The sequence below is a fragment of the Dama dama genome, chromosome 24 (genome assembly GCF_033118175.1).
Source record: "Dama dama isolate Ldn47 chromosome 24, ASM3311817v1, whole genome shotgun sequence".
NCBI lineage: Eukaryota > Metazoa > Chordata > Mammalia > Artiodactyla > Cervidae > Dama > Dama dama.
In genome coordinates this window covers 56,315,178-56,336,460 of record NC_083704.1, presented here as the reverse complement: position 1 = coordinate 56,336,460, position 21,283 = coordinate 56,315,178, and the positions used below count along the sequence as shown (strand labels likewise).

The window sequence follows — 21,283 nt, the reverse complement described above, 5'->3', positions numbered from 1 at the left end:
CAATTTAAAAAAATCCAAGGAAAAGATTGTAGAGTGATGCTGATGTGTGCTCAGTGGACACCTCTGAGTGAAGGATCAGGGTGCTGAGATTCTTCCATTTGCTCACGGGCACACAACCATTTTTCTGCATGGAACACGTTTGTTGTAATAGCAATAGCTATGTCCACTGTTTACTCTTGCCAGGTGCTTGAAACCAAGTCACCCTAAAACCAAGTTCCTCTGTGGAGTTTATGATTAACCTCTGTAGCCAAATGTTACTCCCTTTCTTATGGGCCGCCTGTTTCCCTCCAGACTGAGTATTAGGGTAAAGAGGGGATTGAAACCCAGCAGGACGGTGTGGTGCCGTCCAATAAGCAGGTAAGTTACCGGGTGCCCGGAGACAGCCACCAGATGTGGCTTTCTTGACATTTTGCACTCCATTCCTATGATTTAACGGCCCTGTAAGGGCCACCACGATGCTTGCCCTTGAACAGGTGTCAGTAATTAATGATCTTAAGGGAAGAGAGAAATTCGGGAACAGAAAACAGACCATCAATCAATAGTGTAAGGATAAAGCAGAGACCTAGTTCCCCCTCAAGGGATATACAGCACCATACATCTTTGAGTTCTGCAGGAACCAGGCCTGCACCCAATGGAGGATGGAACAATGGTGTTGACCCTCCTGACTTCAGTGAACTAAAGCTTGGACTGCAGGTTCAATCCCTGGACCGGGAAAACTCCCTGGAGTAGGAAATGGCAACCCACTCCAGTATTTTGCCTGGAAATCCCATGGACAGAGAAGCCTGGTGGGCTACAGTCCAGGGGTCAAAAAGAGTCAGACACAACCGAGCATACATGCACACACCCTTAGCTTAGACCTTTCCCAGTTTTGCTGTTTGGGGAGACGCTGCTTTGGGAAAGATGCCTGGTGTTCCCCTTACTTGCTGCAAGTAATCAGCAAAGGTTCCTTCTCACAAACTTCGACTTGGTTGTATCTGTTGCCTCATTACCCACCAAGAGGCGAACCCGGTTTTCAGGTAACACTCCTCAGTTAAAAAAAAGCCTCTCTGTGGTGTCCCTGTTTCTTGTTTGTATGAAAAAGGCTTGACCTTCCCTGAGTTCCAAAGGGCAAATTCAAACAGTTACTAATCCAGGAAGTGAGGGAATGCAGAAACAGAGGAAAGCAGTCCTGGTTCCTCCACCAGGGATTTATATAACAACAAAGCCCTTTGAGTTCTTCTACTTGAAGGAAGGCCCCCAGCCAGGTGGATGATAGTAACTTCAGGCTGAGTACAAGCTTCCTAGACCACCACCCTGTTCATCACCAGCCAATGAGAAGAAAGTCAAACACACTGCAGCCCTCACCCCAAATTTTGCCTATAAAACCATGAAAACCATGGTGGACATTGAGGTCTTTCAAGCACGAGTCACCCATTCCCCTCAAGTGACCTTTGGAATATATCTTCCTCCGCTCCAAAGGCCTACATTTCTGTCTGTCGGGCCTCATTGTGCACCCACCATGTGAATTTGGGTTGGACAACATGGCTGAGCTGAGCAATTTGCACATTCCTTGCATCTGACCTTCCAGAAAACCCCAAGCTAGGTCTTGTTACCAGGTCTCACAAGAAGAGGCTCTGCCCGAGACAAGGGTACAGGTCCCAGTGGACCCAGTGCTGGTCCATTCCCGGGATGGGTAGTGATCGTCTGCGCGTCTGAGGGGAACTTGGCCTGATCACACCATACACAGGTCTCAAGTGTCAGGGGTCAGCCTCACCCCATCATGCTACCCTGGGCACACACCCCTCAGTTTACCCACATCCACCCCGCAGCTATCTAGACATGCAGATGAACCCTGTCCTGCCCTTGAGGGTGGCATCGCTGAGGTTGCATAAAGGGCAGATGTAACCACACCAAGGCTAAAATCAGTGGCGGCCCTTCCGGCAGCTCCAGCCCCCATTACTCCTCACAAGCCAGTCATGCCCCCTCCCATCAACCCTGTACCAACATCTCCAAAACCTTGCCTTCCTCCTCACCCACACCACCATCATGGCAAAATTAGACAATAATGGTATTGGGCTGCACCCTCACAGGCTTACAAGCCCTGTGCTTGCCCGCTTCAAGACGGAAGAACGAGCCTGGAGTCAGCAACAGAGACATCAACAGTGTGAAGAGGTGGTCCCCAACCTCTTTGGCACCAGGGACTGGTTTTGTGGAAGACAATTTTTCCATGGACTGGGGAGTTGGGGTCAGGGGTGGTTTGGGGATGATTCAAGAGCATTACATTTATTGTGCACTTTATTTCTATTATTATGACATCAGCTGCACCTCGGATCATCAGGCATTAGATCCCAGAGGTTGGGGACCCCTGCTATAAAAGATGGGGGATCTTACCTAGTCTAAAGCAAGGTCCTGGAGCAACACCCCACCAGTGGCAAGTGGGAAGCAGAAGAAAGGGAAACTGATTATCAGCTGTAGGGGAATTGATGTCAGGTGGGCTCATTAGTTACCAGGGAAACCAGCGGGAGGAGCATGCCCCAGATGGGCCCTTTGATCAGAACAATCACCAGCTGGGGTGGGGCAAGTACTGGGAAGGTCAGGCGCGTGAGCAGCATACAGGTGAAGCAGGCATGTCTCGGGCAGGAGAATGTACCAGAGCAAGAGAACAACCATCTTGAGTGGCCTGACCATACAAATGGGGACAGTTGACCTCGGCCCAGAGTGACCTTTTAACATTTTGCCCTGTATTCAGACTTGGCTTTTGGCTCTAGAAGAGAATGTTTATTCTATAAAGGAAGAATTTTTTTTGTTATTTTTAGGGGGGCAACAACAGAGAGCGGTATAGGGGACACTGACCTACACCCAGGACCCAGCTTGCATCACTCTATGTCTGATCCTTTGTAATCCATCACCGGGCCTCTCAGAAGCCTTGGGCAAAAGACACCTCAGTTCTCTGTCACCAGTCTTCCTTCACTCTCCACTGCCTCATTCCTTTTGATAAACATGAAGTCTATCCAATGTTTTTCGTCTTCTGAGTGATGTCCCTCTGCGTGACCAAGTCCCGATTTCTTCCTTTTCACCGTCAAATTCCTACAAAGAATATGGGTCTGAACTTGGCTCACAGCAGAACCTCTTGGGGGAATGTTAAGTCGGAGTCTTCCTGAACCCCACCCCAGACCCCCGGGACCAAAGAGTTCTCTGCAGAGAGCAACGGAAACTTCTCACAACCCCCACCACAGAGATGTACGTGACTAGACTGTCTTTTGGGTACACCTGTCACCCTGCTTACTCCCCATCCCTTCCCCATCCAACCATTTCACCCAACCTTGGTTTACAGGTGACTGACCCTCAACAAGATCTGGCCTCCAGAACTGACACTGGGTTAAGTGCTTCTGTGCCCCGCAGCACTGCCCCAAATCCCCCACTGCACAAGAACCACTGGGGTCCTTCAGGGGACCCTAAGACTCATGGGTCCAGGGTGAATCCACTCTTGAATGTCCCCAAGGAGCTGAACGTAAAGTAGCCATGATCTTAGGGCTTCTCCAACAAATTATTAGGAAAACATGGGGAAAAGTTGAAAGAAACATATAGTTAACAACTTATGTAGTGGAGATTCTACAACTATTGATATTTTCTAGTGGTAAGAATCTACCTGCCAGTGCAATACACACAAGAGACATGGGTTCGATCCCTGGGTCGCAAAGATCACCTGGAGAAGGGCATGGCAACTGACTCCAATATTCTTGCCCAGAAAAGTCCATAGACAGAGGAGTCTGGTAGGCTACAGTCCATGAAACTGCAAAGAGTCAGGCACAACTGAGCACACACAAACAGTATCACATGTTTTTCTAGAAATAACCAAAACTACCATCCCTTTATCCACCTATCGATCTTATTGCTTATGCATTTCCAGGTAAGTTGCAGATGCCTGATTTTAGTTTTTAAATACAATTCGGGTGGAACAGCTTGTCAACTGAAAAACAACACACAACCTAGATGCGAGAATGGTGTTTTCTTTGGGGACATGACAGCCAACTAACTACAGCCTGAAAACAGCCTCTCAGATAGCTCTGAGGAACTGTTTCAAAGAGGTAAGAGCTGAGCCAGGATACACAGCAAACAAACAAAAAACATGTAGTCAAACACCAAAAGTCTACTGCTAACCACAAAAACAGACCTCTGAAATATGGGAAGACATAAGAGTCTGGGCTCACTGAAATCACTCCATTGATGTGCATCTTAACCATGAGGGCTAGTGCCCTGGTTTTCTTCATCCTGAATGCCCCTCGGGTGCACCACTGGTGGGAGGTGGGCAGCTGCAGTGGCTGATGGCTCAATGGCAGGCAACAATTTTTATCGAAATGGTCTACAAGCTCCACTTTGCCCTTACTACCCAAAGCTCAACCTTATTTTGGATTGCTCCCCACAGTAAATTTAAAAAAAAAAAATGGAGCTTAAGAGTTCATCCAGAAGTAATAACAATTCCCAGTTCTTGAGATTCCATGTGGAGCCAAATCTCACAACAACCTTGAAAAATAAGGGCTAGGTTTATTTCACAAACGAAGACAACTTCCTTGAGACGGGAGGACATTTGCCCAGGGTCACTCTGGTAACTGATCAAGCACATAACAGCCACAGGACGCTGGCTGGGTTCCAGACCACTGCCTGGCCACCTCAGCCTGTCATGGACACAGAGAGAAGGGTGTTCATGATGAAATGGCGCTCTCTTCGCAATCGCTTGCACTACTGATCATGCTCACGCTGAATTAAGCATTAGTGATAGCAGTTGGCAATGTGATAAGAGCGCAAAGGCCCGATTTAGGACCAGAATCCTTGGATTTGAGTTAAGGGTCTGACATGCAGCTGCTCTACAGTCAGGAAAATGAGCTTAACCTCAGGGAACCTGGACTTCAGAGTCAGGTTCCAAGATGCAACCAAGAAAACTGACCTCTGTGGTTTCCAAAAAACTTACATCACTATGAACACACGTAAAATTCTTAGATTCTGAGAGCCAGCAGTCATCTGAATAACCGTGATAACAGTCATTAAAAATACTCAAAATCTCCAAGTTGTATTAATATTCAATCAATGCCTTTAACTATCAAGTTCCTACAACGTGTCAGAGACAGGGATCCAAGTTAATTCTCTGCACTGGAGAAGCTGTCTTAGTGCGCGCCTTCAAACAAAACCTTACAGGCAATATTACGAGGTCATAATAGCTGCCAATAATAGTGACAACTATTGATTGTAAAATCCAAAGATAGGCTTTACAATATTATTAATACCTCATAAAATCCTCACCATGGCCTTTAGAGGCAGGTCAGGTACATACGCCTCATTTTAAGGATACAAAAATGAAAACATCTAGAGCCATAACAACCTGTTTGAGGTCACAGAGAGGCAGCATCAAATGGCAATCTGCACAACCCCGAAACTGAACTTTTGCCACTGCGCTTTCAAGTGCTGTGGGTGGGAGTTGGTGGGCAGGCTGCCAGAGAGAAGGGACCACCAAGGGGATGCTGTCTGAGCAGGGCCTTGTAAGGTAAGAGTTTGCAGCAAAACAGCTACTGCTTAACCCATGTGCCAGGGCTACATTACATTCATCACTTATTTGATCCTGACAATGTTTCAAACCCCATGAAACAGGCTTCTTGTCTCCCCATTTTGTAGATGATGAAACAGGGCTGGCGAGGTTAAGTCACTTGAGACTATAGTCAATGACCTCATTGTTCCCTTCTCTGTCAGCAGATCCTACACACAGCCCTGCCCACTGTTAAGTGACCATGGTTCCTCCCTGTAGGGTGAGCGACTTCAGTGTCAGGCCAGACCACATGTCTTGCTTTGGTCAGTGGAGTGTGAGTGAACGTGACCTCCACAGGTCTGTGTGGATCAGCCTCTTGTTCTTTCCCTTGGACAAAAGAGCAAGTCCTGCTTTGGGACTGCTCCTTCCACTTGGGTCCCAGACTGAGAGGTCCTGGAGCAGAACCGTAGCAATGAGCTGCGCCCCTGGACATGTCATGCGAGTGAAGACTATGTTTGTTAATGGAAGTCACTAGGATTTGGGGGATGTGTGTTACTAACACAGAGCTCTCAGTGGAGAGCAGTCAGGATGCCAACCTCAGTACCCGTCATTTAAATGCCATAAAATTCACCTGTTTTAAGCATAAAGATTTTTAGTAAAGTGCAACTATCACCATAATGTAACTTTAGAATGTTATCATCATCCCAAAAAGAAGCCCGGTGGAGCTGTTTCTCATTCTCACCACCTCCAACACCCCCCCAACCCCCATCCCTCAGGATTGTATTATGTGTAATCTTTGTGTTTGGCACAGAGTTATGGAAGTTCATCCATGTTGCAGCATGTATCAGTACTCCACTTCTATTTATGCCAAACAGCACTCCATTGTATGGAAATATCAGACTTTGTCCATTCATCTGTTGATGCACATTTGGGTTGTTTCCACTTCCTGGCAATTATAAATAATACTGCTGTGAACATTCACATGAGTGTTTATGTGGATGTATGTTTTCACTTCCCTTGGGTAAGTACCTAGGAACTGAATGGCTGGGTCATACAGTAAATCTGCGTTTAACATTTTTAAGAAACTGCCCAACCATTTTCCAAAGTGGCCACACTATTTTACGTTCCTGCCTGCATATGTAAGGGTTCCAATTTCTCCTTATCCTTGCTAACACTCCTAATTGTCACATTTTTTTTTATATAGCTGTTTCAGTGGTAATATGGTGGTATCTCATGGTGGTTTTAATCTATATTCCCCTAATGGCTAGAGATGCTGATCATCTTTTTATGTGTATGTTGATTATTCCTATGCCTGCTTTGGTGAGGTGTCTGTTCAAATCTTTTACCCAGATTTTAACTGGGATATTTGTCTTCTTATTGAATTGTAAGAGTTCTTTATATATTCTGGATACAAGTTTCTTATTGTATATCTGGTTTGCAAGTGCTTTTTTTCAGAAAAACAAATAGGATGGGTAACTATTTCAGAAATAAATAGTACTAGAACTGATACAACAAAGAAAAGTAGCCATAAATAAAGACCAATAACAAAGAAAAAGTTTTAAATTACCTCCAAAAAGTTACTTGACCCTGACCAACCCAACTCCAAGTCCTAAATTAGAATAAAAAGCACTAAGAATTTCAAAACATATAAAAAGCAGCAAGTTCTTCAACATGGTTTATGAGACACATACTGCTCTATGCTCAAACAACTACAATTTTTTACATGAGAGGAACAAGTCCCGGAAGAATATTTTAGACCTTGGTTAGATCTGATAAATTTCATCTGGCTAAATACTGGGTCGGACCAATATTTATCCATAAGATGTTGCCAAAAAAACATGAATGAACTTTCTGGCCAACCCAGGAAGTGGGCATAATATCCTTTAAGTGAAGACTATTTCTTTTTTTGCCTCATCAAACAGCTTGTGGGATTTTAGTTCTCTGACCAGGAATTGAACCTGGGTCCACAGCAGGGAAACCCCAAGTCTTAATGACTGGATCACCAGGGAATTCCCAATAATGAAGAATCTTGATACTGACATATGCTAACCTTTCAATAGTTACTAAAGACAAATTTCAGAGAGGTTCATTTATGAACTTCACACTTAAATAAACCAGAACTACATAAAGAGAAAAGAACATTACTTCTTAGTAAATACTGTTGGGTTATTTATTAATAGCTATGAGCATGAACACAAATTACAACACTGTAAGAAGTTCTAAACAAGTCTAAATTTTAAGCATATTTTAAAAACTATTGATATTTTAAAGTAGTGAAAAAAAAACAAAGAATAGCACCTTCATTCCAGCAACAAGAAATATACATTTCTGAATTCTGAAGAATTAACATACCATCATAAAAAAATAGAACATTCCAAGGTCCTGTTCAAATAGTACTGGTTCCATAAATTCCTCCCTGATTCTCTGCCCCCTCAATTAAAAAAAAAAAAAAGTGAGGGTAAATAATTGCTCGTTCCTGTGACCATCAGCCTATAAGCCCCACATTACTTGAACTGCCTTGATGGGCCTTATTACCTTCTCCACTGCATCACATTTAGTTCCTATTTTCTATGCCCATTCAAGTACAGCAGGTACTAAACCCTTAATACCGATATACCTTAATACCTGTAAGGTATTACCTATTAATACCTTAATACCTATAAGGTATTAAACCCTTATATAAAATAGGTGTTTGAAAAATATTTCTTGAATTGATGTGTATCTGAATATTAAAAAAATGTTTCTGAAGATTATTTTCTACAAACCAGAAAGTAGAAAAACATACACAAAGACAATGATAAAATCTTACTTCCCCCAATATTACAAAGAATAAAAAATAAGGTTGACACCAGCTTTTAAATGGTAAATGATTAAGGGTGAGAAATAGATCCTATACACATGGGAAAATTCAGAAAATTATATCTTGTCTTTAACCTGATGCTGGTGGAGGAAACCAACAGGTCACTGTTAACTGGTGCCATCATCCAGAATGGAACGACTTGATGACAGGTGAGGGCTAGCCCATGCTTTCAATCATAAATTCCACTTCAGGGAGAAGGCTCTCAAATGTCATCATTTCCTTACCCTCGTAGGCCTCCTCTCTGCTTTATTTAGAGCACTGATCATGGTCTAACTCCACCTCCCTTAATTCTCAGTTCTGTTGACTGTCTGTTTCCTCCCCTGGGATGTCAGTTCCAGGAGGGCAGACACCTATTGTCATTGGCACACCCTCAGAAAGGGTTGGTCGCTCAGTCATATCCGACTCTTTATGACCCCATGGACTGTAGCCTGCCAGGCTCCTCTGTCCATGGAATTTCCCAGCAAGAATACTGGAGTGGGTTGCCATTCCCTTCTCCAGAGGATCTTCCCGACCCAGGGATCAAACCCGGGTCTCCTGCATTGCAGGCAGATTCTTTGTCATCTGAGTCACCAGGGAAGGCCCACGCCCTCAGAAGGTGCTCAATATATGCTGAATGGATGAATGTTCCAAGGAAACAAGTACTTGCCCCAGTCCCCAAACAGGCATAGTATATAAAATTCACAACAGCATAATTTATAATTACAAAAATCAGAACCCATATGCCCAGAGAATAGCTATGCAAATTAGAAACTAATGACACCATAAAATGTTAAGTAGCCATTAAACATTAAAAGTTTACTGAAAATATGTATAAACCAAGTGAAGAAATAGCATATCATGTAAAAAGTGTCCTGGAGTGCCTTACCCACTCAGAACTGTAGCTCATATGAAGCATGTATAAATACCGACGTATTAATAAAAGAATCTCTTTAATAACTACTTTAAGTGACTTACACTCATAATTTTAAAATATTCTAGCAAATGCCGTATTTTGAGAAGAAAAGCAGCTACTGTGTCAATGGAAAAACCTACACAATAGTCAGCATGACTTGAGGAGCAGGGTAATAATCTGTTCCCCTTTACAAAGCTCAAAAATGTTAACAGTAAGTTAAAAATAAACACTGGTAATGAAAATTTCCTTAGTCCCTGCAAAGCATTGTTATCTCTTCCATTTGTTTTTTAAGGTTGAATTCTTTGTAGCATAACGTACACACAATAGAATGTACCCATTTTAAGAGAACAGGCTGAGGTGACCTTGACTGAGGGGCTGAGCGTGGCAAGTGGATCACAGGATGCTGGGCGGGAGTGCCCCGCCTCCAGTCTTCACAGGAGCGCAAGGCCCTGGCTCCTCCCCAGGGTCCTCGCCTGCCTGGCAGCAAGAACATTCGTTCCCAGCCTCACCAAGGCCAAGCAAACCTGTGCCCCATGGGGGCCCCGTGTGGCCAAGCCCAGGGCCTTGATGGCTTGGCCTCAATGGCATGCAGGGCCAGGTACCCAGCGACCACAGAAATAGGAGGAGCTAACCTTTGAACTGGGCGGAGCCTGCCTCTGGTTTCCATGAGGGTCAGCTGGCAATCTGTAGCCTAACCTCCTAATCTGTAGCCTGCTCTATGGTGCTGAGCGTGCTTCCAAACACCTCGAAGCCTGCTTCCTCACTGGACTGAAGAAGAAAAAAATATCCCTGCAGGATGAAGGTGAAAAGTAAACGTGACCATCCATGGGAAGCCACGAGGCGGGAGCTCACTGTGTACCAGCCACGCTTATCCTAGATGTCACCCTGGACACCTGCCATCCAGGACTGCCTCCTGGCTGGCATGTTCACACCCACTCCGGCTTTGAAAGTCACCACAACCAAAAATGGGGAGTTGGGGCTAAAGTGTTATGTATGAGAAGGCTCCAAAGGACCCCATTTCTGCTCGGTTGCTTTATCTTTCACCACCAAAAAACAGTCCCACCCAGGAAGCTTCAGCCACCCCTAAATCAGGTCACAGAACAGCAGGAGACATTCCTTTGGCGAAAAAGGACACACTCTTGTCCTGGATCTTGTACTGGTACGTGAGGCTCCGATCCCGGTGGGCGGTGGGCTGCAGTGGTCTTCTCCACAGGATCTTCAGCTAAGTGACAAAGAGAAGAATGAAAGAGGAGAGGCCCCCCAAGTACCTGCTCCAGTGTGAACCCTGTCTGCTTCCTCGGTGACCTTCAGCTGAGGTCAAGTGCAATGCAGTAATGGGACCGACTTCTGAAAGGCAGCTTACTACCCATCACCTAAAAATAGAGGTTTCCCCTCCATTTCAATAGTAATATTTGCTCATCATGGAAAACATGAAAGACAAAGAGAAGTAGAAAACACTCATCCAGAGAAACACCATGATAGTACTTTTGTGTATTCCCCTTTGGTCTTTTCTGTGGGCATGGTTTTGTACTTTTGGGCTAGATGAACTTGGAAGGCCAACGCACTAGAATGCGCACACTCAATTCCAAGGCTCAGAAGACTGGACATTTGTCTTGAGTGACTACAACGCTCTGCGGGGCTGAGCGGCTTCAGAGCCAAGTGCTGCCAGGGGAAGGGTCTGTGCCTGGAGTACCACCAGCACAGCCTCTCAGAGCTTGCTCGGATGCTCTGTTTTCCATACCTCTCTCTGAATGACTCTGGGCCAAAACCCCCACCCACCCTTAATGGATCAAAAGTGGGCAACACGAAGTTAACTGGAAGAGGTGGCAAAGGCTTTGGGGTGATCCCGAAAGAGAAGTTTCGGAAGGCAGAGAACCATGGCAGCCCCCGGGCATGGGGAGAACCTGACCTCCCTTCCAGGCACAGGCAGGACTCCGCGCTTCCCCCTAAGTGCTCCAAACATCCCTGCGGAGGGGTTGGGGGATGGCAATAATGCCAGCCAGGAGAACAGCCTCCCAAGTCTCCATTTGAAAAGGAATGGCGTTGGCCTGAATACACAGAGCCTGCTGTGATCCTGCGGTGGAATTCCACTCTTTACTGCCTTCCCCAGGAAATAGCCGGACAGTTGTCTCCTCTCCAGGAGCTCCCCTATGGCTGCAAATGACCACTGTGCAAAACCTGCCCTGGTGCACGGGGCCGAGAACCCCTGGAGCGGACTCTGATCTGCATTCACACCGCTTCTGAGGCCTCCCTCCCACTCGAGGGCATATCCCAGTTGACTACCCCAAGGCCCAACACTGTCCCGTGGGCAGTGGGGCGTGCAGAGGAGGCGAGCAGCTCCCGATGAGCCAGGGCCCCACGCACCTGCCCGTGCACGTCCTTGCAGAAGCCGGTGGCCAGGCCCTCAGCCCGCAGGATCAGGTGGCTCTGGTGACTAAGGCCGTTCAGCAGGACGTCACTCTCCTCGTCCTCGGCATCTCCACTGTCGTGTACAAGGGCCACGATGTTTCCCTGCAACAAGATGGAGGCTGATGGAGGGATGCCAGGCTCAAGACACACGGGTCTCTGGGAGCCTCCACTGCCCCGCACGCCCTCTCTCGGGCCTGGGCTCAGGGCCCGGGCCTGCAACCGTCGCTGGGACAGCTGCACCAGCACGTCCGTCCAGCCTGGATGTCCAGCTCGGTTCGTCCTCAAGCAAGGAAGAGCATCCAGTCGTGAAAAAGAATAAAGCAGATCAGTGCGTTCTGTTTTGGGGGCGGTGGACAGCAAAACACACACTGTTTGTTAGTAAATAAAAAGAAGTACCAAATTGTGTGGATGGTGGGTTAACTCGGAACGTGAAAAAAAAAGCAGGGAGACAAGCGTACATACAAATGTGTTTATGACTGCTCAGACGCTCCGGAAGAACATATAAGGGAGGGAAGGAGAGACTTACTTTTTGCTAAAGTAGACTTTATACTGTTTATATCTTCTTTTTTTCTTTAATAAGCTATTTTAATATTAAAACTTTAATTAAAATATTTAAAAACTTTATAATATAAAAACATTAAAATTTTAATATTAAACTATTACCAAGTTTTACTTTCTCAATTAAAATAAGTGTTTTTACAAAAAGAAGTTGGTAGTGGGCCACATGGGGCTTCCCTGGTAGCTCAGCTGGTAAAGAATCCACCTGCAATGCCGGAGACCCCGGTTCAGTTCCTGCGTCGGGAAGATCCCCTGGAGAAGGGATATGCTTCCCACTCCAGTATTCTTGGGCTCCCCGGTGGCTCAGGTGGTAAAGAATCCACCCGCGATGTGGGAGACCTGGGTTCGATCCCTGGATTGGGAAGATTCCCCTGGAGAGCTACCCACTCCAGTATTCTTGCCTGGAGAATCCCATGAACACTCCATGGGGTCACAGAGTCGGACACGACTGAGTGACTGAACACAGCGCAGCGGGCCACACAGCAGGCTCAGCTGCACGGGCTGACTGCCTGCTTCACTCCTCCCCTAGCCCCGCTGAACTGTGTCCTCCAGGCCCCTTACATGTCCCCCTCCTCCCGCTCTCTCCCCATCACCCTGCCGCCTGGCCCTGCAACTGTAGCCAGGACGGCCTGAGAAGGTCCCCTAAATCCAGCTTCCAGGCAGGACCTTCCACGCAGGAGGTGTGTGGCAGGCACCGCTGGATCTACACTCCCTGACTAATCCACTTCCCCCCTCCCCACTGCTCTGTGCCCAGCCTGGCCCTGTGGGACACATGCTCAGCTGATGTCCGCAAGCTCCCCCTCACTTAACTCTTGCAGTCTGGTTCCTGGGAGGTGGGTACCACAGGCGTTACTGTTTTGTTAAAATCTCTATTACGGCAAAGTCTCTATTTTTGCCTAGTAACTTAACAACGAAGGTTATGCCCTATCCCTGCATGGCACCTCACAATTTTCATATTGTTGTTTTTGTTTCTGGACATGCTATGTGGCATGTGGGATCACAGTTCTCTGATCAGCGATTGAACCTGTGCCCCCTGCAGTGGAATCACAGAATCTTAACCACTGGACTGTCAGGGACGTCCCTTCACCTCAAAATCCCTAAAGCAGTTTTATATCTATTATCTTAACTGACCTTCAAATACACTCAGAGCGATACTGCCGTGTGGCAGAGCGGGGACAGACGCAGTACCCCACGTGGCCAACCCCACTACAGAGAGGGCCAGGCACCCTCCAGATTTCAGGGTCTTACTTTTTAGCAATGGCAGGTAGCAGAGTGCAGGCTGCGTGGAGTGAAGATTTCTGGGGCTGCCAGAGTAAAGAAAAAGCCCCAAGCCATCAGACAGAAGAGCTAACTGCCAGCAAGCGGGCCCGTGGGGTTCACGGCAAGAGCTCGGGGTGCAGCCCCTGATTACCTTCCATTCCCAGCAAACGGTGGCCCTGCAGTAGTGGACGAAGTCCAGCACCGCCACCGGCCCCGTGCCCAAGCTCAGCAGCACGCTGAGGTCATCCACCAGCAGCACCGGGCACCTCCAGGCGGCCTCCCCACCGTCCACGGGCTCCAGGGCGTCCCGCACAAACGTGTACAGCAGCTGCAGATCCCCGGCGTTGGCCTCCCTGGGCACAGGGCAGAAGTCACCAGAGAGCTCACGTGCTCTCCAGATGCTCAAGAGACAACGCAGTACCACGGGGGGATGGGGGGTGGTGGGGGATGAGGGAGGGAAGGAGGTGGGTCCAGCGCTTGGCACCAAGGGGCGCATGAGCTGCCTGGGAAGAAAAGGCACGCTTCCACGGGCATGTTTACTTCAGTTCAACTATTCCCTGAGGCCTGCTGGGTTCAGAGCACTGTGCTAGAAACTCGGGGACACAGAAATAAACCCTCCCCGAGGCCCACACAGCCTCTCAGTCCAAGGGCCTAAGGCCTCTGCTTTAAAGGGAGAGGCCTTCCTGGGAGGTCATAACTGAGGATGAAAGCTCAGCAGCAGTTCACGCGTCCGGGTGCCGAGCAGCAGCCTGCGTGCTCATGTTCGGACCAGGACCGACCTACTGCTGCGCCAGCGGGTACAGCTGGCCCCGCTACGTCCGCCTCCCCAGTGACTGCAGCAGCAGTCTCCCAGCAATGAGGGGGTGCGGAGGTGGGCTCAGAAATCAGGACCTGGGGCACAGGTCCCGGCCTCACGGCCCCCCACTCCAGGGCCGAACCCCGTTAACAGCAGGTAGAATGATGCTCTCTATACAATCTGGGCTCAGGGGGAGACCAGGCCCACCCGTTCAAAGACAGCCGGCTTCAGAGACGGGACAGGCTGTGCGCAAGGCCACACACACAGGCCACACACTTGGCCTTTTTTTTTCTTTTTTTTTAACATTATTTATTGATTTGGCTACGCTGGGTCTTAGTTGCAGCATGCAGGATCTCCCGTCTTCGTGGGCTCCTTAGCTTTCTACAGCTTCCAGGACAGGCACACAGCCTCTGGCGGAGGCGAGGACCTTGAGTGATGCTGCAACACCCGGGGAGCGCCTGCCTTGTGCAGCCGGTTCTGCCCTCCCACTCGCCGGAGAGAGAGAAGGGGGTCACACGGAGACCCGGGGCGGGGCCCACCTGCCGGGTGTGCTCTGGGCTAGGGGGCGGGCTGACTGACCTGAGGAACTGCAGGGGGTGCGGCTCCTCCTGAGGCCGGAAGAAGACGTCCACTGCGGACTTGAGACCCTCGAGGACCACCAGCTGCCCGCGTTCCCGCGCTGCGGTCAGGCTGACACCCTGTACCCGACCACGGAGAGGAGAGTGAGTTCAGGGCTGGTGGGGGCCGCATCAGAGTGAACTTGGCACCAAGGGGCTCATGACTCCAGGACTCCAGCTCCTGGGAGGGCCCCGGGCCCATTTGGAGCCCCGCAGACGTGCGTCTGGCTGGCCAACATGGGAGCCCAGGTCTTGTCTCCCCTGGGTGTTCCCCACACACAGCCCCTGTTCTATTGTCAGATGTGCATTTACATGTACTTCTCACATTTTCTTTAAAAAAAAATTTTTTTTTACATTTTCTTTCCTTATTTGGCTGCACTGGGTCTTAGTTGTGGCACGCAGGCTCTTTCGCTGCGGCATGTGGGGTCTAGTTCCCTAACCAGGATTGAACCTGGGCCCCATTCATTGGGGACACAAAGTCTTAGCCACTGGACCACCAGGGAAGTCTCTGCTTGTCACATTTTTTTAAAAACTTACTTCCTTTTGCTTATATACTTATTTTTTACCTAGTACTGCTTTTTACTTTACCATAGTAATAAAAAGTTGCCTTTTTAAGGACATGTAGTTACAAAATAAAATACATTTAAAAACAGAAAGTAAATAGTAAGCTGGTGGTGGGGTGACAGTCTCTGTTGCAACAGCTCAACTCTGCTCTCCTAGCAGCCACAGACCACTCAGACACAGATGGGGGTGGCTGTGCTCCAGTAAAACTTCACATACAGAAAACATGGGGTGCAGACTGTGGCTGGTCAACCCCTGTTCTCATCCAGCGCTCCGTAAACATGGGTCTTCATGAACCACACAATTAAGAATCTCCTGAGGGCTTCCCTGGTGGCTGAGTGGTAAAGATCCGCCTGCTAACGCAGGAGATACGGGTTCGATCCCTGGTCTGGGAGGATTCCACATGGGTCAAGAGCAATTAAGCCCATGCACCACAACTGCGGAGCCCGTGCCCTAGAGCCTGGGAACTGGAACTACTGAAGCCCACACGCCCTAGAGCCTGTGCTTCCCAACAAGTGAACCCACTGCAATGAGAAGCTCATGCACTGCAGTAACAGAAAAAGCACCCGCAGCAATGAAGATCCAACATAACCAAAAATTTAAAAATAGAAAAAAAAAAGAATCTCCTGAGATACCTGATTAAAATGCAGATCTCTGGGTCCCACTCCAGAGCTCCAGAACTAGAAGCCTTAGGGGCAGGGTCTGGGAATCTGCATTTCAACAAACACCCCGTGATGGTGACACTGTCCAGACATGCAACCCGCGGTTCCGCAGAATTAGCAGGTGACACAGAACTCCTTAGATTCCTCGTGTCCCCAGACCAGGCCTTGACCGCTCAGTCACACGCTGGTGTTCACTGTGCACCAACAGTAACAACTGCAGGCCGGGCAGACAGAAGGACTCCTGGCCATCTCCTCTGCTCTTACTCACTACTATTGTACTGATGTAAAAACAATACTACAGCAAGAGGACGGAATCTCACGCTCTAGTGCTTGGCACACCCAGAGTTGCGCAGTCATTCCTGCCATGCTGGTGAGTCAAAGGTAACAGGAAAAGCAGCCAAACCGGATATGAGAATACACACCTTTCTCATCCTAGCTCACAGATGCCAGGGCCACATGCATGCCTCACCGACCTGGAACGCAACCTGTGCTCCTGGCACGACTGTGCTCCCTGAGTTTGTGCTCTGACCTCTAGCACGGGAACTTCTCCCTTCCCTGCAAAGGATGGGAAAGAAAGGGCCTTCCCCCTCTTGCCCTCTCACTGGTTTCCCCCCATCAGAGAAGAGGACTGACAGTAAGGCTGTCATTTCAAAGATCACTGCTGATGGGTAGCCTGGGTTTCTCCCGCTCTGAGTCTGACTTAAACCAAAAACCAAAAACACGTAACAACAAGAGCCCCAGAAATTCACCTGGTCACAGGTTACAAGTAATGTGCCAGGTGAGGCGCCAGGAGGGTCACCAGCCTCTCAGCCATCTTACTCTCGCTTGGCTGCATTTAGTAAGACGAGGGGCAAACCAAGATGAGGTGTGGGGCACGTGACAAAAGCCCTCGGCTAAGGGAGAGGCAGTGGGAGGCGCTCAGCTGGGCAGCGGACCAAGCTGTGATCGCTAACCCGCTGGGGACAAGACTAACGTTCACACTGAGAAGGAAGAAACCTTAACCGTCCAGGCTCGGTAGAGAAGAGTTTGATTTAATCCATAACAGGTCTGGTTCTAAACACTTGACAAATGAACGAAACACGCAGAGAGGCTGCCCTCGCCCTTCAGATAAAGGGTTTAGGATCCCATGATTTCCTTAGACCCTCCCTTTCTAAGTTCTCTGCAACCCAAACAGGGAAGCCCAGCCTGACAGCATACATATGCCTGGCACACACACTCACTCAGGGATCTCATCACAGAGGTCTAAAATACTTACCAGCTTCTGCCCCACGATATTATAGTGACTGAAGGACTGGACGAGGGCCACAAAGCAGACTTTACAATTAGCTGGAAAACAAAATAAACTGATTTTTAACCAAGTCTCTATTTACAACCAGTCTCAGATACTTCTTGCCTCTGGAAACAAAAGAACTGAGGCAGATCTAGAGAACCCACGCCTTGCAACCTGACATACTCAACTTGATTTGAAGATGTACTTTTTTCATATTAATAATTATACCTTATATTGATAATTTTATCTTATTTCATTGATTCTGAGATGTACTTTACCTGTGAGATGTATCACTTGGAACCTTAGTTTGTTCCCCTGAAAATCATTATAGTTTTAAAAAAGCTGTATTTTTCTAACTACTTGTTGGTTACAGAGATGCAACTGAATTTTTTTTTTTTTTTTTTGCAACTGAATTTTTAAACCTGTCTAACACCCAAGAGGATATAAGAAGAACACAAAGAAACTCTAGCTACCTTATGAACTTAATTAATTCTAATAACTTATCTGTAGATGCTCTTACTCTGTATAAGCTGACAATAACATCATCTAGAAAGGAAAATCACTTTCAAAGCTGTAAATTATTACAACTCTGAGTGCCAAAGGTCAACCTTATATCCTGGCCTGGCTCAGTGGGGACTCAAGGAGAATCAGTAAGTCTTTTTTTTTTTTTAATTTGGCTGTTTTCTTCTAATCGATTTCCATGTGTGGACTGCAGAGCTGTTGTTGTTTTTTCTCCCTCTCTGTTCCTTTGAAAGCATCTACTGCCAGGGCAAAGTGGTAATGGGTTGAGTGCCTAGAGACTTCAAACTACCCAAGAACCAAGGATCAACTAAATGAAGAGGCCACACAAGGCCCTGAGGGAGTCAGTGCCTGCACATGGGGTGGAGAAGTGGAAGGCAATACTGGATATAGTGAATACATGGCAGTCTCTGGCATAGAAGGGGTGGGAACAAGATGGTCCAGTAATCCCATTACCTAACAAATAGCCATCTGGTTACCCAAACACCAAAGGGCTGGCTAGTTAATACTATTTCCAGGGCTACCTGAAACAGGCCTCTTTTTTTTTTTACCCCCTGGCCTTGGGTTTTCTTTTTCTACAGTCTTATACCTTTGAGGTAGAAGGAGAGAAAGTGGTGCACAAGGAAACTGCCATCAGTCTTGGCATCACAGAGTAGAGTCAACTTCCCCTAAAAGTTAAGAGCACAAAAAGATGTATTAGACTCCCTGGAAAGAGGTCAACTGAGTGTCAAAATCTAGTGGATTGTGTCTATTCTTAAATTTCTATACCTGGAGAATCGTATGTGTGTGTTTGTGTATTTAACCAGAAAAAGAAAATAGGTAAAAATTACAGAAAAACCAACAATGAAGGTGATCTGTATTAAATGCACTTATTTTGGGCAAGCATATCTCAAGCTGTCATCTTCCCCAGGCAATGGAGAATAAAATCTCTTCTTTTCTTCATTCCTCTCCAGTCTTGGAAAGAATTAAATCCTGAACAAAGTAAGATTTTACCATCAGAACCCAACAAAAATCACTGACTTTCCAGATTGCAAGGAGTCTTCTAAAAAGTCAACTGATCCAACCTTCTCCCTAACTCTAATCCTCATGCCAATTCTGTCCCATAGGCAGGGGAGAAGGAGAAAGCAGTTGTTCCAAGAGACAGCCAGGATCAAAGTCCTCTTCCCAGTGGCCTTGGAAACTGCGTCAGGCAGGGCTCTCATTGTGTAGAGCCCTGGAAAAACCTCTGAAGATGGCCTTTGCAGGGTCTGGCTGTCCTGCTCCAGTCACCCTTTGTTCCTTGTCAATGACAGGGAAGGTCATCTCTCTTTCTGCTGTCGTGATATTTTTTCCACTCATAAAATATGAAAGATTACACTAGCAGACTCTGAGGGTTACCCCTGGCGCTGTCATTTCCGGGAGTCCACTTCTATCCCTCACTGGGGCCCTGGGTTTGGACTTTGGAGGTACTAGTAGTAACTGGCAAGGTAAGCAGCGCGATCTGGAGGCTTGGGCAGAGAAAAACTGCGGGGCAGCTAAAATGCACAAGGATTTACTGAAAACTATTTGCCTGGGACTATGGAGTAACAAAAAGGCTTTACACACTAAGTGTCTTGGCCGCCTGGACGAGCTTACCATTTCATCAGAAAGACAGGAGTTATGAAATAAATCACCTATGTTCCCAGGAGAGGCAACCCTCGGCCTAACGCAAGAACATTTTTGAGATGCTCTAGACCGTGGGAAGGAGAGAGCGAAGAAAACAGTAGGGAGGCCAAAGGCGGTCTTGCGCAATCAAACGTTGGCTGCGAGCAGCTTCAGAGAGCACTGTTCAAAAACATGAGGAGGAAGACGAGCAGAAGCGTTCGCTGAAATCTGCCGAGTGCTCCCAGGACAAAGGGGGCTTAAGGTCGTTAAGAAGTTGCTCCCTTGTGATGGGGGGCGGGGGGTGGGGGGTTGGTTTCCAGGTGGCTCAGTGGTCAAGAATCCGCCCGTTAAGGCAGGAGACGCGGGAGACGCAGTTCCATCCCTGCGTCAGGAAGATCCCCTGGAGAAGGGAATGGTAATCCACTCCAATATTCTTCCCTGGAGAATCCCACGGACAGAGGAGATTGGCGGGCTACGGTCCATGGGGTCGCAGAGTCGGACACGACAGAGCGACTAAACTACCACCACCAACCTCTGTTTGGGCGCTGGGACTCCCACCACGCTGAACACGCACAAGGGTCGCCTGGACACTTAAGCCCAACCCAAAGGCACAACGTGCTTCCTGTGGTCTTTCAAGGGCGCACGAGACCTTCGAAAACGCTCAGGATGCCCACCTTGCGCAGGCCTAACTGTCCAGCCCAACCTCAGGGGCGGGCCCTCTGCGGACTACAACTCCCAAGAGCCCCCGGGCCACGGACGTCACGTGATTTCCCACAGGTCCGCGTGCGCTTCATCCGGGTGTGCGGTCTTCCGCCGCGCTCCCAGAATCCAACTTCCTCCCCGACCTTACGACCTCTTACCTGCTCCGCCCCTTCAGGGGTGGTGTTGAGAAGGTTATTGAGTTCTGGGAACATTCCGAGCCCCAAAACGCACGGGGGTCCCGGATGGGAAGATGAGCTGCCGCAGATACAGCGGAGGCTGGAGAGCGAAACCCACCACACAGCACCACGCGGGAGGAGTGCGCATGCGCAATTCCCCTGCTCAGGCGCCGGCCGCAGCCAATGAAACGCGCGGATCGGAGCGGGACGCTCTCGGCGCATGCGCAGAGACGCGCACCAGGCCCGGGACCCTGGGCACTGAGCAGTGCGGGTTTCTTACCTGCATTGCACTCGCAGAGGGTTTCCCCCGACCAAGGCATCAGGAGGTCGGGTCTCTTCTTCCTTCCCTCTACCGTGCGTTCTTCCCATCCCAGAGCCTCCTTTCAAGCTCCTGCGCTGTGCCCCACACTACTAAAGGCTCTGGCTGCAATGGGCGAACCAGACAGGCGAAGACGCCCGCTCTCGCACAAAACAGAGAACAGACGTAATAAACATGGAATAATAAATTGAAAAATTCTATGTGGGGTTGGGGGGGGGATGAAACTGGATAAAGGAATAACGATGGGATGGGGGTAGGTTTTGGAATAAAACAGGTTATCAGGTAGGGTCACTGACCAAGTAGGGTTGGAACACGCCCTGCATGCTTCTCCTTGAGATTTTTGCACTCTTTCCCCTCCCTGGAGTGCAGCTGTTATAAAAAAACACGCCACTTCTTTCAGGTCTTTGTTCACATGTCAGTTTATCAGCACCCGCTGGATCATCAAAAATGCAAGAGAGTTCCAGAAAAACATCTACTTCTGCTTTATTGACTACACCAAAGCCTTTGACTGTGTGGATCACAATAATCTGTGGAAAATTCTGAAAGAGATGGGAATACCAGA

The 21,283-nt window shown here is 48.2% G+C and overlaps 1 protein-coding gene across 1 annotated transcript; it reads right to left on the bottom strand.

The window, feature by feature from the left end:
- Positions 1-7,653: 7,653 nt before the first annotated feature.
- Positions 7,654-20,567, bottom strand: ELP6 (elongator acetyltransferase complex subunit 6). Its single transcript, XM_061128732.1, has 7 exons — positions 20,385-20,567; positions 18,491-18,569; positions 17,368-17,438; positions 14,852-14,970; positions 13,628-13,829; positions 11,614-11,760; positions 7,654-10,471 (listed from the first exon to the last, which is right to left on the bottom strand). The coding sequence occupies exons 1-7, from the start codon at positions 20,436-20,438 to the stop codon at positions 10,343-10,345; spliced, it is 801 nt and encodes a 266-aa protein (XP_060984715.1). The 5' UTR covers positions 20,439-20,567; the 3' UTR covers positions 7,654-10,342.
- Positions 20,568-21,283: the final 716 nt, after the last annotated feature.